Source organism: Gadus macrocephalus, chromosome 12 (genome assembly GCF_031168955.1).
Source record: "Gadus macrocephalus chromosome 12, ASM3116895v1".
NCBI classification, from domain to species: domain Eukaryota; kingdom Metazoa; phylum Chordata; class Actinopteri; order Gadiformes; family Gadidae; genus Gadus; species Gadus macrocephalus.
In genome coordinates this window covers 1,723,905-1,738,124 of record NC_082393.1, presented here as the reverse complement: position 1 = coordinate 1,738,124, position 14,220 = coordinate 1,723,905, and the positions used below count along the sequence as shown (strand labels likewise).

Genomic DNA, 14,220 nt, shown 5'->3' with positions numbered 1-14,220 from the left:
ATCCAGCGCCACTAAGTGTGTCTTGGGAGTGACATGAGGAGCAGCAGGAAGTGGAACAGACTGGAGCGACATCACTAATTAATGAGCTCTAACATACGAAAGGATACAACTTTATTCGTCCCACTCATCCCACACAAACACGATGACGTGCTCCACCCACAGAGATACGATTCATAGTCCGAGCAAGGACCTCCACCCTCTTCTCTCCTCCACCACCACCACCCTCTCACACCACTAACAACTCTCTCCCACCACACCATTCCTCATCCCCCACCCTCTCTCCGTCACCACCCTCCAACCCCTCCCCCCTCTCTCTCTCTCTCTCTCTCTCTCTCTCCTCCACCCTCTCTCCCCCTCTATCTCCCCCACCAGCCCTGCCAGGCTGAGGGGAGGACAGCTGGCCGGGAGATCAGTGCGACGGCTCTGATAAGAGGAGGAGGAGGAGGACATCCATCAGCCAGGAGAGGAGATGGACGGCAGGGAGCTGGGTGACCCGGAAACCACCCCAGGCAGGTGGAGGGGAGACACCACCACCTCCACCCCCTCCACTCAGCCCTTCTGCTGGTGGACAGGCTGGGGGTGGGGAGGAGGGGTTGGTCGGGGAGAGGGGGTGACGGCAGTGGAGGTGGTGGTGGAAGGGGTGGTGTAGTGGGTGATGGAGATGATCGCGGAGGTAGAAGGGGTGATGGTGTTGTAGGAGGAGCTAGGGGTGGTGGTAGAGGTGTAGGTGTCGGGGGCGCTGGCTGTGGTGCTGGGAGGGGGTGGGGCTGGTAGAGGTGTAGGATTCCGAGCAGGTGGTGGTGGTGGTGGTGGTGGTGGCGGAGGGTGGAGTTGGTGGATGTACTGGTGGTGGAGGTGGTGGTGTTGCTGGAGGCGGAGAGGGTGTAAGTAGGACATGGTGGATGTGCTGGTGGTGGAGGAGGTGGAGGAGGTGAAGCCGTGGGTGTCAGACAGCCTGGACGGAGGCAGAGCCGTCCCTCCCCAACGCTGGCTCCTGCAGCCTGACTTTTGTCTGTGGTGGTTCGCCTCCATTGTGCTCCACTTCCTGTGGGCGGAGCCAGCGCAGAGTGGACTCAGCCAACTGTCACATTCCTTTCTAAAATTACGGACGTTACTTTGGACCTTCTGAGGTCAATTCCTGTTGGCTTTCGTACACCAAAGTCTGGACGGCACTTACTTCTGACGTGCCTTCCAGACTGTCGCTCTGAGACTCATTATTTAGAAAGAAAATCTAGATGGATTATACCGTCTCCAAAATTAGTTAAATCAAATCATACTTTATGCATATAGCGCCTTTCGTGCAAAATTGCAATACAAGGTGCTTAACAATACAATGAAAACAAATTAAAATAAATTAATAAAATAGATTGACAGAACACTGAGCTACATAGGATGTTTTAAGGTTTCTTTTAAAGGTGTTTGCAGATTGTGAACAGAGATAGTTAAGAGTTTGTTAAGCAAAGACACCTATATCGGGAACAACAATATATGAGAGCAACCTTGCCTTTAAATCACCATCATTAATGTACAGTACTTTACAGATCCTGCGTGTGTTTGAAGGGGATCTTAATAATGTTTGTGCCTGTAATAAGATCGTGTGGCAGTTAGGACTCTGTCTCGTAGTGATTTAAGGGCAGCAGGGGGAGGTGGTGGTAAACTGTGACGTGAAGTACGACCCAAGCCTTCCGTCCTGCCATCGAGAAACCGTTTGAAGTGTTCGTAAAAGAGGAAGGGCCCTCCGTCGCCCTCTCCGAATGTCAAGTTGACTGAAGTCAAGTGTAGACGCTCAGCCTCAAAGGCTCCAGCCCCCAGGAGACCACATCCTGCACCCTAAAATCCCCAGAGACCAAGAGAGACCACATACTGCACCCTAAACCCCCAGAGACCAAGAGAGACCACATACTGCACCCTAAACCCCCAGAGACCAAGAGAGACCACATCCTGCACCCTAAAATCCCCAGAGACCAAGAGAGACCACATACTGCACCCTAAAACCCCCAGAGACCAAGAGAGACCACATACTGCACCCTAAACCCCCAGAGACCAAGAGAGACCACATCCTGCTCCCTAAAACCCCCAGAGATCAAGAGAGACCACATCCTGCTCCCTAAAACCCCCAGAGACCTGGAGAGAGACTGTGGACCCGGGGAGAGACCGTAGACCCGGGGAGAGACTGTACACCTGGGGAGAGAGATCGTAGACCTGGGCAGAGAGACCGTGGACCTGGGGAGAGAGACAGTAGACCTGGAGAGAGAGACCAGAGACCTGGAGAGAGAGACCAGAGACCTGGAGAGAGAGACCAGAGACCTGGAGAGAGAGACCGGAGATAGGTGCTAGAACTCAGAGATCCACAGAGCAAACCATCAGAACATTAAACAGAAGCCACAGAGCAGACGCTCGGAACATTAAACAGATCTCCACAGAACAGGTACAGGATGTTAACACACATTAAGAGGGGAAAGGCTGAGACCAAGAAAAGGCAAAAGGCTGCAACAGATATATTAGTATTTATTGTATATCCATTTCTGTCTAACTCATGTCAGCATATACTCTGTTTTAGCTATAAAACAGCAGTCAGTAAAACCATGTTTAAAGATCTAAAATAACCAAGAGAAAGAACAGTCAGTAAAACCATGTTTTAAGATCTAAAATAACCCAGAGAAAGAGCAGTCAGTAAAAACATGTGTAAGATATACCAATAACCAGACAAAGAGCAGTCAGTATAAACATGTTGTCTCTGAACCAGGGGGGGGCGCGTCCCGGATGAATCGGGGTGGAGGAAACACAACAATACGATGGGAACCAGAGGCTCCAGATGGAGGCTGGACCGGGCTTTAACAGAGCCCGGGAGACAGGGGGCTGGGGGGCGGGGGGCTGGGGGGCACCGTCAGGAATGAGGAAGTCCCCCACCCCCATCCCCACCCCCACCCGGCCCCTGGCCCCCACTAAGGAAGCACTGCTGTCATTTGCATGATTCCCGGCCCCAACATATGGTGCTTAAAGGGGGAGGGGGGGGGGGGGTTAATGTGATGCTGGGAGAGGGAGGGGGGGGGGGGGGGGCTGCAGACCACTGATAGCGCTGACGACCAGGTCCTGACTCACTAAAGACCCTCTCAGACCAGAGATAGGGGGTAACTGGGGGACACCAGCTATGAGTCCTGTCCAGAGCACTTACCCCCGTGGAGCCGGCGGCAGGTCCCAGTCAGACACCTGACCACGCAGAACCAAGGAACCGCACAAAGAACCGCACAAAGAACCGCACAAAGGGGTCACACCGGTGTGGTCGAGTTCTTGCTCAAGGGGCACTCAGACCCCGGAGTCAAGGATGAAGAATTGAACCAGCAACCCCCTAAGGTGCCAGACCGCCCCAGGCCACTTCTGCTCCGATCTGGGAGAACATTCAATCATCTTCAATAACCAATCCTGGCATCAATGGAACGAAACATTGTTGATATTTGTAGGGAGTTTTAAACTAGCATAGCTATAAGCTCTCCTGAGGACCGCACCAGAACACGAATGAATGCAGCACCCATGTCAAATATCAAAGGGCCTTACCGAAACTAGGGAAAAGTAGAACACTTTCAAAAAGAAACCCAAGTATCTTTCAAATGACGCTTTAACATGTGCGCTTCACGTGTGTATTAGTCCGTGACTCGGTCCACCCTCCATGCCGTATCCTGTTGAACCCCGGCCCGTCCTGTGAGTGAGTGCTCCACTTTCTCATCAGGATGGGCGCTCACACACAGCGCCCATAAAGGCCTCTGATTGAGCGGAAAAGGCCTGTGATAGCAGAGGCCATACCTCGCTCCCGCCCGGCCCCTATAAATATCCTCCCACAGCCCCAGCCGCCGTGTTTGGGTAAAAAATACCAAACATTCTTGACGCCTCTCTTCAGTCTCTACAGCTCCCTCTCCGGCGCCGGACCCCCTCCACCGTCAGGCTGAATGCGCATCGTTCTCCTCTCTCTTGTGAGTGTGTAAAAAAAAAAAAAAAAAAAAAAGAACAGAGGCACGTTTTGAAAGAGACGACTTGTACTTTTTGCTAAAGGGCGGGTAAACAGTTAATGTTGAACCTGTCGGCTCCGTTTTCTCCAAAATAAACACTTTAAAGCATTCCTGCTGAGCGGGGAGATTTACGGCGGGTGACAACGAGTAACGACCACAGGTGACGACGATCTCCTCTGTGATCCTCCATCACGCGGGGCGCTTTACGGCCTGTGTGATCAAGTCATTAAGGCGGCGGGATGCAAAGGACCAAAGCCTGGCTGGACAGGAGATAACAGGAAGCGGGCCGAGAGCTAAACGCTGAGCGTCCAGTCACATGGCTGGGGCGCTCACATGGCGGTCGTTGGGGTCTGTTGAAATTCCACAAAGAAAAAACTGAAATTTAAAAAGGCTTTAACAACCATTTGTTCTCTTTGAAATATTAAAATTGGATATTTAACATTTACATTTAGGGTATTTAGCAGATGCTTTTATCCAAAGCGGTTTACAAATAGTCCTACATATGTCCGAAGAAAGAGAAACAACACTATATTGCTGTCGATGTAAGGATGTTCATACAAAGATAGCTAGGATAAGATAGAACACAATGCTAAGCACTGTATTTAAGAGCAAGGACGTACAACATACAAACAAACAAAACATTATTTGAAAATGCGCACATTTGTAACTTGTACAACGCAAAGCATCCAACAGGGGTCCGAACTGAGTGTGTCATCCCAGATCTAGTCAGATAATTACTCAATCAAGGTCGGCAGTTTGTCAGCATATTTCCCAAACGTGGTTTGGGCGCTGAATGCTTAGAAAACGGACGCACAGTGACAACTATATGTTCACCACTTCCTCTTTCACAACTTCCTCCAATGATGGATGTCACCACCAAGGCGCCTAGCCTGACACACACAGAAATACGGAGTTCAGTGTGTCCTAACAGGAAACACAAAATACTAGAATACACATCTATATTATTGCATGTTGTACGTGCCGCTTAATTTACACACTTATTCTATGTTCCCCGTCGTAATACTTAAAAGTAGTACTTAGCATTGTGTAGCATCTTATCCTAGCTATCTTTGTGGTGTACGGGGAATGGGTTTACCTAGCAATTGTTAATGCAATTGTAAACTAAATGTACTCGCATTGGATAAAAGCGTCTCCTTTAGGAGTGTGAGCTCTCAGCAGAACAGCTTCGTTCAGCATATTGATCCAGAGCCGACTATGTATCTGGGTATCTCAGGTCCTCCAGTGATGAGGAAATATCCGCGTCGGACGAGCTGACAGGACGTCTGCAGATAGCGGACGACGACTGTTGACTGATGGGTTCATCTGCAGCACCTCCGGGCTGACCTTACCCCACTCAGACGAGTATACACGGTGCCCAGAGCAGCAACAGCCCCGGTATGACAACAGCCCAGAGAAGTACATTTGTCAGAAGAAAGACAAACAGCAATATATCGCTGTCGGTCCAGTAAGGACGTTCATAGAACCAAGTGGCACGCACTTACAATCACTAGGTTAAGCCATTCCCCGTACACAAGAAAGATAGCTCGGGTAAGATGCTACACGATGCTAAGTACTATTTTTAAGTGCAAGAACGTTCATTAAGTGCTTACATTAAGTGCCTGTTCAATACTTTTTTAAATCTATGATGTACCATTAAATATCTCTATCTTATACTTTTGTGGGTTCAGAGGCTGCGTAGCGGTAGTGTTTGAGTCCCATCTGAATGGGTTCCCTCCCCAGGGTCTGCACGGCTCTTTGGAGTCGCGGTCCAGTCCACTCCGACCTGGACTAAATGTAAACGGACTGCATTCATACCGCGCTTTTCTAACCAGTGGCGGCTCAAAGTGCTTTACGATATCGCCTCACATTCACCCATTCCTGCACACATTCACACACCGACGACGGCGACAGCCAGCTCCAACTGGAGCAGTCAGGGTGAGGTGCCTTGCTCAAGAAGACCTCGACGCAACCTCGAGGAGCCGGGGATCGAACCAGCAACCTTCAGGTTCCCAGCCAACCCGCTCTACCTCCTGAGCTACTGCCGCCCTATTCAGACTACGAGGGCCCAGAATCGGCCTCGATCCTGAGGGAGGGGGGGGGGGGGGGGGGGGGGGGGGGGGGGGTCGGGGGGGGAACAATGAGCGTGACGCAGGCTGGTGGACGTCAGGCCCGAAGCAGGAATGTAAACTCCACGTTCTCCCAGTCCTCCCAGTTCTCCGTCAGCGGGACCCAGGAAGCTGCGGCCCTTCACTCTCCTTTCCTGTTAGCGTTCGGTCGACGCGCGAGACGAATCGCTCACCAGCTTCCGCAAAAGACTCCAGACTCACTTGTTTCGGAGTTCACCTCGACTCTGCGTAGCCTCCCCCCCTCACCTCCCAACACCCCTCACACACGTTGACTTTGTCCTGGCTAAAACTGCCCGACCAGGCTCATTCAATCTGGCCCCCTGATCGTCCTCCTGTATATTTGGCTGACTCATTCATTCCCTCACTCTCCACCTCAAGCTGGTGTGTGGTGAGCTTTCTAGCGCCGATTGGCCGCCGTGCATCACCCAAGTGGGTGCTACACACTGGTGGTGGTGAGTGAGGTCCCCCCCTTCACTGTAAAAGCACCTTTGAGTGTCTAGAAAAGCGCTGAATACATTCGATCAATTATAACTATGTTGTGCGTCCTTGCACTTAAAAATAGTAGCATTGTGTAGCGTATTATCCTAGCTATCTCTGTTGTATACGGGGAATGGGTTAACCTAGTGATTGTTAGTGCTTGGCACTTGTTTCTATGAACATCCTTACTATACCAACAGAGATATATTGTTGTTTCTCTTTCTTCTGACAAATGTACTTATTGTAAGTCGCTTTGGATAAAAGCGTCTGCTAAACGCCCTGAATGTAAACGTGAATGTATGAAGCACAACACAGAAGGAAACCCTGCAGCCCCCACACGCTTCATATCAACTAACTACGGGATTAGAGGGGACCGACTGAGGCGGCGATATCGCCGGGCAGAGTGGTTTAGCACAATGGCCTTATTCGGCCCGTTCCACCGGAGTTTGGATCTTAATATTGAGTTTTTCTGAAAAAGAAAAACAGCAGCACGCGGGTTCTTGTATAGATCCCCTTTATATTGTTGCGTAACAGCTGATCATGCCAAGACCTGTGGAGAGGAAGTGGGCAGGGGGCAGATGGTGGAGGGGGGGTCAGGGGTCACTAGGGTGGGAGTGGGGGGGGGGTGTTGGCCCAGGATGTTTGTGGTCACAGGGCAGCTCCGAACTAATTACCAGAGGGCTTCAACATGGACGGCCATTAGCTGTGAATGAACAGGGATCTGTTCCAAAACACTTTTTACATAACGCAGGGTCGACCCCCTCGCATCAAAGCATTCCTCGCGGAGCTGCAAATTAAACGCCCTAATTTCCCCGACTCTGGAATATCTTAGGAATGAGGGCGCCGGACAGTCGCTCTGTTTACCCTCAACTCGATCGGCGTTCCGGAATTCCAGGTTATGGCAGAGGCAAATAAATGTCAAGACACATCAGTCGTCGGCAGGACCTAAAGAAGGGTTGCTGGTTCTGTTCCATCCTTTAGCAAACACCCTGAGCAAACACAACAACAGCTCTCTGACAGATCCTGAGCCAAGGTGGGTCTCTCAGGTTTGAAGCAGGCAGTCGGTGCATGTGACGCCTTAGCTGAACTCCGCTATGCAGACCAGCAACCTGCCGGGTTTAGCATTCCTGCTTGTTTTGGGAGGAGCAGCCTGGCCCCAAGAAGGCCCTACACTCTGCCGAGGGAGTGCCGTGTGTTGTACGTCGGCGGTAGGACAGATAGTCCCCCGCTTCCGTGTCAGTAAAGGTACAGACGCCTGTTTGCATCCGAGAACAACGAGCCAAAGACCGCATGACTCAGAAAGAGGTTCCTGAACCTTTCTTGAGATGGAAGACTTTTACTCTGCTCGTCCGTACCTTGACCTTCACATCCATCTCACCCCCCATCTCACACTTGCAACTAACTCAACATAACCAGCTCTCGTCCCCCTTGGTGTGTGGAGACCTCACTCTCTGATCCAATTGCTCAGTGAACGCTCATCTGCCACCCCACTGTCTCCCCTCCCGGCAGGAAGCCCCCCAGAGCTCCTGGTGATTCATGCGTCCTGTGCTCTGCCCGGCAGGACGGGGGCCTCGGAGGGGTTAACGGCGGAGCAGGGGGCGGGGCGTGCGCCCGCCAGGCGTGCCCCGTGAGGCCCTGCGCTGGAATGCCTGAGGAAGAATGCGTGCAGGCTGCAACAATCGTGGGAAAAAGACGCTCCGGCCTCATATCTCGTTAAGGAAGTCGGCCGCTGGATTCGAACACGCGACTTATCGCTCCCCATCGAGGAGCCCCGGCCCGCTGGGTGGCGAGCGGCACATCGCCCTGGAGGGAACAGAAACACAGTGGAGGGATGCAGCCGGTCTACGGCAGGCTGCTGCACACCGAGAGGAAGCTGCAACACTTCTGACCTAATTATTGAATTGTTTCAACCCCAGAGAAAGCAGCTGATCACACGATAAGCCCTTGTTCCCCCCCACCCCACCCCACCCCACCTTTTCTTCAGGCAAGTGTGCATACTTTCTGCTCCCTCCACCCACAACATTCCCTCCAGAATGCAAGTTTTATCATGGTTTTATCACGGCTTCTTATCGTGATTTTAGGTCATGGAATGTCAAGCAAAGCAATGAGCAACAGCCCAACAAAGTCGACAATTGTTTGCGGGAGATTAAAGTCAACGTTCTGGGATGTTTTGAAACACACATGGGGGTAAGGGTAGGCCACAGAGGCGATCCACTGATCAGAGCATCGAGAGGCCTACCCAAGACCTACCATCTACGACTACAACTCCCACAATCCCCCTGAGCCTCACACAGGGTTCTCCTCCACAGTCTAGCCCGGAGACCCCAGAAGGTCACATGGTGCAGAAGATACCAGAGCTCAGCACACAAACACACAAAGGTGGAGGAGGAAACTACAACCGATCGGTCGGATGCAGCGGGACCGATATAGCCTCACGGACAGGAGAAGACGGCGGCCATCTTGCCAAGTGAGGAATGTGAGGAAAGATGGAGGATAAGTGGGACAATATGTGAGGAGGTGTCACTCCCTCTCCACGCTGGACCCGCAAGCAGATGTGGTTCCATGATGGAGACACTGGCTGGGAGACCGCCGTTACATCATATCTGGCCACATAGCTCATGCCACATAACTCATGCACACACAGACGCACGCGCCAAGATGGAAGGATTTACTATCAGCAGCGTGATATTTACTATTCAGTCATTTATCACGCTTTGTCCAGGGAGAGAGACAGATCCAGGTCGCTCAAGAGCAGGTAGGGGTGAGGGCCGGGCATCTGGCTTTAGGGCGAACCACAGGTAGGGCATTGGGAATCAAACCCAGAACCCATCATCCTGGAGTCACCGAAACGAATACCGTTCGCCGACAGGGCGCTCAAAGAGGCCGGTGAGCTTAACCTCGTCAGAGCTCCCCTCATCTGGGGTGCGCATCTCAACCAGACGCCTCCAGGACCCCGTTCTGAGCCCGGGTCCAATCGTCCCCCAGACCCCCCCCCCAACCCCACCCAGTCCAGTCCCTACCCAGCACATTCCCCCAGGACGCTGGACACTAGGTGAGGTATTTTCCACAGAGCTCTTGACGTCAGCGGAGTGACTCTGAGTGTCAGCTGCAGAGCTCCAGAGGCTGGGCGCTGGAATTCCCAGAGTAAAGAAAAGTAGGATGACTGGAATACTGAGCATTTCTAGTGATGGCAGACGAATGTTTCACTAAATACCAGACATGGTGAGGCACAATCATGCTTTAGTTGAGTGGCAAATAAACCTTTACGACCAGTTTCTTACGGTTCTCATGTTCTGCACAGCCAATTTCACTGGGTCCAAGCTTTTGTAAGCATTTGCTGCATATTTCCAACGCTATTGGTAAGCGGAAATTATTTGTAAGGAAATCTATTTGAATAGAAGGAAATATATTACCATAATTAAATACCGTAATAACAATTTGCGAAAGATTATTAGCTTAACAAACGCAAAGCGCACAAGGTCAAATGATCAATCGAAACAGTCAATTTAAGTAGGCCAATTCAACCGATCCAGCGTGCCACGGAAAACAATAGACGCGTTGTCTACTTTCGTCGCCCATCGGTGGAACAGCGCCCTCTGCTGGGAGGAAAGGGTTCGATTCTTACTACACAATGGTCCATTCTTGTCGCTGTTCCGGCAGCATATTGCCCGTTAAAAGTTAATTTGCCCTCTTTCACAATTAAAAATAATAATTGTAAAGACAACTTCACTCTGTGAAGGATGTTGTGCTTTTAAGAACAACCTTTGTCGTTTCTATTCATAAAGAGCGGAAATGTTGTAAAACCGCGGTGGGACTAATTAAACAGCAGAGGATCGTTAACGAGGAGCACGGCACCGCCTTACGACAGCGGTCCTTAAATAAGAAACGCCCCCGGGGACTCAGATCAACACCAGTACTGTTCCGTAGCCTGGCCCCCAAGGGACGGCCACCAGATGAGAGGAGGGAGGGAGAGGGGGAGGGAGAGGGGGGGGGAGGGAGGGAGGGAGGGAGGGAGGGAGAGGAATGTCTTGGAAGACATGTTTTTTGAGGAAGATGATAAACAAACAACAAGGAGAGAGCGTAACTTAAAGAGAAAAATGAGAGAAACACATTTCAAAAGAGACAAAATGTCACTAGGGAACATCTTTATTGGACATCCTGACATTAAACGGTGTTCAAAAGTATAAAAACACAATGATGATATCCCCCCCCCCCCCGCCTCCAGTATTCCTGGAGTTCATCCCGTGGTTGATACATCCTGGAGCGTTGTCCCGCTGGGAGACAGATAGGGGGGGTCTGATATTCCCTCCGTTGGAGCGCTGTGGTCAGAGAGCAGGGGGTCTACCGGGGGTCTGTCTGTCTGGGGGGGGGCAGGACCCCCTCCAGACAGACAGACCCCCCACAGACCAAACCGTCTGGACCGCCAGCGCATGGCCTCCGACGTTCGCTACGTCGGCGCGTAACTCGGCTCCGATCACCGAGGGTGACGGAGCAGATACCGCCATGTTGACGGAGCTCTCGTCACCATGGTTACGGAGCTCTCGTCACCAGAGCGGATATCACCACGATATCGCAGCTCTCATCGGCATGGTAACAGCAGTAACCAAGCTGTGGTTCGTTACAGGTTCAGTTTGTGTCCGAGTTGGCGGCGTGAGATAATGAAGGACGGCCGGGCTGTGACATCACTCGTCAGTCTGTAGCAACCAGGGAACTCGTCTTCCTCTGCCACCCCCACACTGATCAGTTCACCGCCCCCATCAGACTCTTTACGGGCCTTATTCACCTCTGAGGCCATCTTGGATCCACATTCAGTTTAGAAACAAGATGGCTGCTTGGTGAATCAGGCCCATGGTTGGTGATCGTCTGGCTCCCCAGAGTCTCTCCGGGATCACTGATGACAGAGTCCGCCCCACCCCCTGGGGTCTTACCGGGTGACCTCTGACCGCTGGGGGTCAGGGTGGAGGTCAGGGCGGAGGTCAGGGTGGAGGTCAGGGTGGAGGTCAGGGTGGAGGTCAGGGCGGGCTGAAGTCAGGGTGGAGGTCAGGGTGGAGGTCAGGGCGGAGGTCAGGGCGGAGGTCAGGGCGGAGGTCAGGGCGGGCTGGAGGTCAGGGTGGAGGTCAGGGTGGAGGTCCGGGTGGAGGTCAGGCTGGAGGTCAGGGTGGAGGTCAGGGTGGAGGTCAGGGCGGAGGTCAGGGCGGAGGTCAGGCTGGAGGTCAGGGCGGGCTGGAGGTCAGGGCGGAGGTCCGGGTGGAGGTCAGGCTGGAGGTCAGGCTGGAGGTCAGGGCGGGCTGGAGGTCAGGGTGGAGGTCAGGGTGGAGGTCAGGGTGGAGGTCCGGGTGGAGGTCAGGGCGGGCTGGAGGTCAGGGCGGGCTGGAGGTCAGGGTGGAGGTCAGGGCGGGCTGGATGTCAGGGTGGAGGTGCGGGATGAGGTGGGGGCGGGCTGGTACCTGCGGGCGGTGCGGGCGTGGTCCTCCCTCAGCCCCTGGACGTGGGTCTCCAGCCGCAGCAGCAGCTCCTCCGACCGCAGCGTCTCGCCCTCCAGGAAGCGGGCGACCACGCCCTCCGCCGCCGCCAGCTCCTGGGGGCGGAGCCAGAGGATGAGGACACGACGGGCATGGAAGACAGCAGCATGCTAACAGAGCAGCATGTTAGCAGAGCAGCATGCTAGCAGATTAGCATGCTAGCAGAGTAGCATATAAGCAGAAATACAGGTTAGAAGAGTAGCATGTCGGGAGAGCAGCATGATAGCAGAGCTACGTGCTAGCAGGGCTACATGTTAGCAGAGCAGCTTGTTGAAAAATTAGCATGTTAGCAGGGCTCCATGTTAGCAGAGCAACATGTAAGCAGAGCGGCATGTTAACAGATTAGCATGTTAGCAGGGCTCCATGTTAGCAGAGCTACATGCTAGCAAAATAGCATGCTAGTAGTTCTGCTAACAGGTTAGCAGAACTACCCGCCTGCCATCAATGAAGTTCCATTTAACCGCAGCTGCTTTAAAAGGAGCTGGATGTTAGCATAGCCACGTGTTAGCGATGTCGTTAACGTAGCGTAAGCAGAGACGAAGGGAAAAGGAAAAGGGCTCAAACACGTTGCGCCGAAGAGTTAGGAGCAGAACTCACCGTCTCCTCGTCTTCGCCCCCCAGGGGGTCCGGCAGCACCTCCTCGGAGCTGGAGGAGTACCTCCCCCCGGCGACCCCCTCCTCCCGACCCGTCCTCACCCTCCTCCCCCGCCATGAGGAGGGGGAGGAGGAGGAGGAGGGGGAGGGGGAGGGGGAGGAGGAGGGAGGCGCAGGGACGCGGTGGGGCTGATGGGACCCGGGGGAGAGGAGGTCTGGAGGGACCGGGACTCTGTGGAGCCCCTCCCCGTAGGGCGGGGGGGTCGACTGCTGCTTGGCCTTCATCGCCTGCACCCCCTCCTCCTCCTCCTCCCTGCCCGCGCCGCCTCCACTGCTGGGGGTCAAACCAACAACACGCTGGTGATACACACATCATGGACATCGCTCTGGTCATTGTCGGTATGTCACGATCGTTCATCTGGTTTGACGTTTGGTTGTTGGTCTCCGACGTACCCGAGCCACGTGGACTGTGATTGGCCGCCCTTAGCCGGGGGAGGCGGAGTTCTCTCCTGGAGGCGGGACCTCATCTGGTTCACTTCCTGTCTGAGCTGCCGGTTTTCCCGCTCCAGACTGCTCAGCGACGTCACCCCCCGCTCCCTGTCGGACCCCCGACATGCAGACCCTCTCTGGAGACAGCAGGGTCAACCAAGGGTCACAGAGATACACAGTCAATGATCTGGGAGGGCTCCGCTTAGCATCTAGCAGGCACGTCTATCTTCAGAGTTTTACCTAATGTTAGCTGCATGTCATTAAGGAGCAGGCAGGGGGTAGACAGTACAGAGACAGGTCATTAAGGAGCAGGTAGGGGTTAGACAGTACAGAGACAGGTCATTAAGGAGCAGGTAGGGGTTAGACAGTACAGAGACAGGTCATTAAGGAGCAGGTAGGGGTTAGACAATACAGAGACAGGTCATTAAGGAGCAGGTAGGGGTTAGACAGTACAGAGACAGGTCATTAAGGAGCAGGTAGGGGTTAGACAGTACAGAGACAGGTCATTAAGGAGCAGGTAGGGGTTAAACAGTACAGAGACAGGTCATTAAGGAGCAGGTAGGGGTTAGACAGTACAGAGACAGGTCATTAAGGAGCAGGTAGGGGGTAGACAGTACAGAGACAGGTCATTAAGGAGCAGGTAGGGGTTAGACAGTACAGAGACAGGTCATTAAGGAGCAGGTAGGGGTTAGACAGTACAGAGACAGGTCATTAAGGAGCAGGTAGGGGTTAGACAGTACAGAGACAGGTCATTAAGGAGCAGGTAGGGGTTAGACAGTACAGAGACAGGTCATTAAGGAGCAGGTAGGGGTTAGACCGTACAGAGACATGTCATTAAGGAGCAGGCAGGGGTTAGACAGTACAGAGACAGGTCATTAAGGAGCAGGTAGGGGTTAGACAGTGCAGAGACAGGTCATTAAGGAGCAGGTAGGGGTTAGACAGTACAGAGACAGGTCATTAAGGAGCAGGTAGGGGTTAGACAGTACAGAGACAGGTCATTAAGGAGCA

The 14,220-nt window shown here is 53.0% G+C and overlaps 1 protein-coding gene across 4 annotated transcripts in view; it reads right to left on the bottom strand.

Moving 5' to 3' along the window:
* Window positions 1-12,672: 12,672 nt before the first annotated feature.
* The window catches only part of cep63 (centrosomal protein 63), a 7,306-nt gene continuing 5,758 nt past the window's right edge, over window positions 12,673-14,220 (bottom strand). For 3 of the 4 annotated variants that reach the window (XM_060067246.1, XM_060067248.1, XM_060067249.1), the window contains exons 9-10: window positions 13,177-13,349; window positions 12,673-13,057 (exon numbers count right to left, since the gene is read on the bottom strand). In XM_060067246.1, the coding sequence (XP_059923229.1) occupies window positions 12,688-13,057; window positions 13,177-13,349 (543 nt within the window). In that variant the 3' untranslated portion in view covers window positions 12,673-12,687. The remainder of the gene's footprint in view (window positions 13,058-13,176; window positions 13,350-14,220) is intronic. The other variant, XM_060067247.1, reaches the window with a different exon arrangement.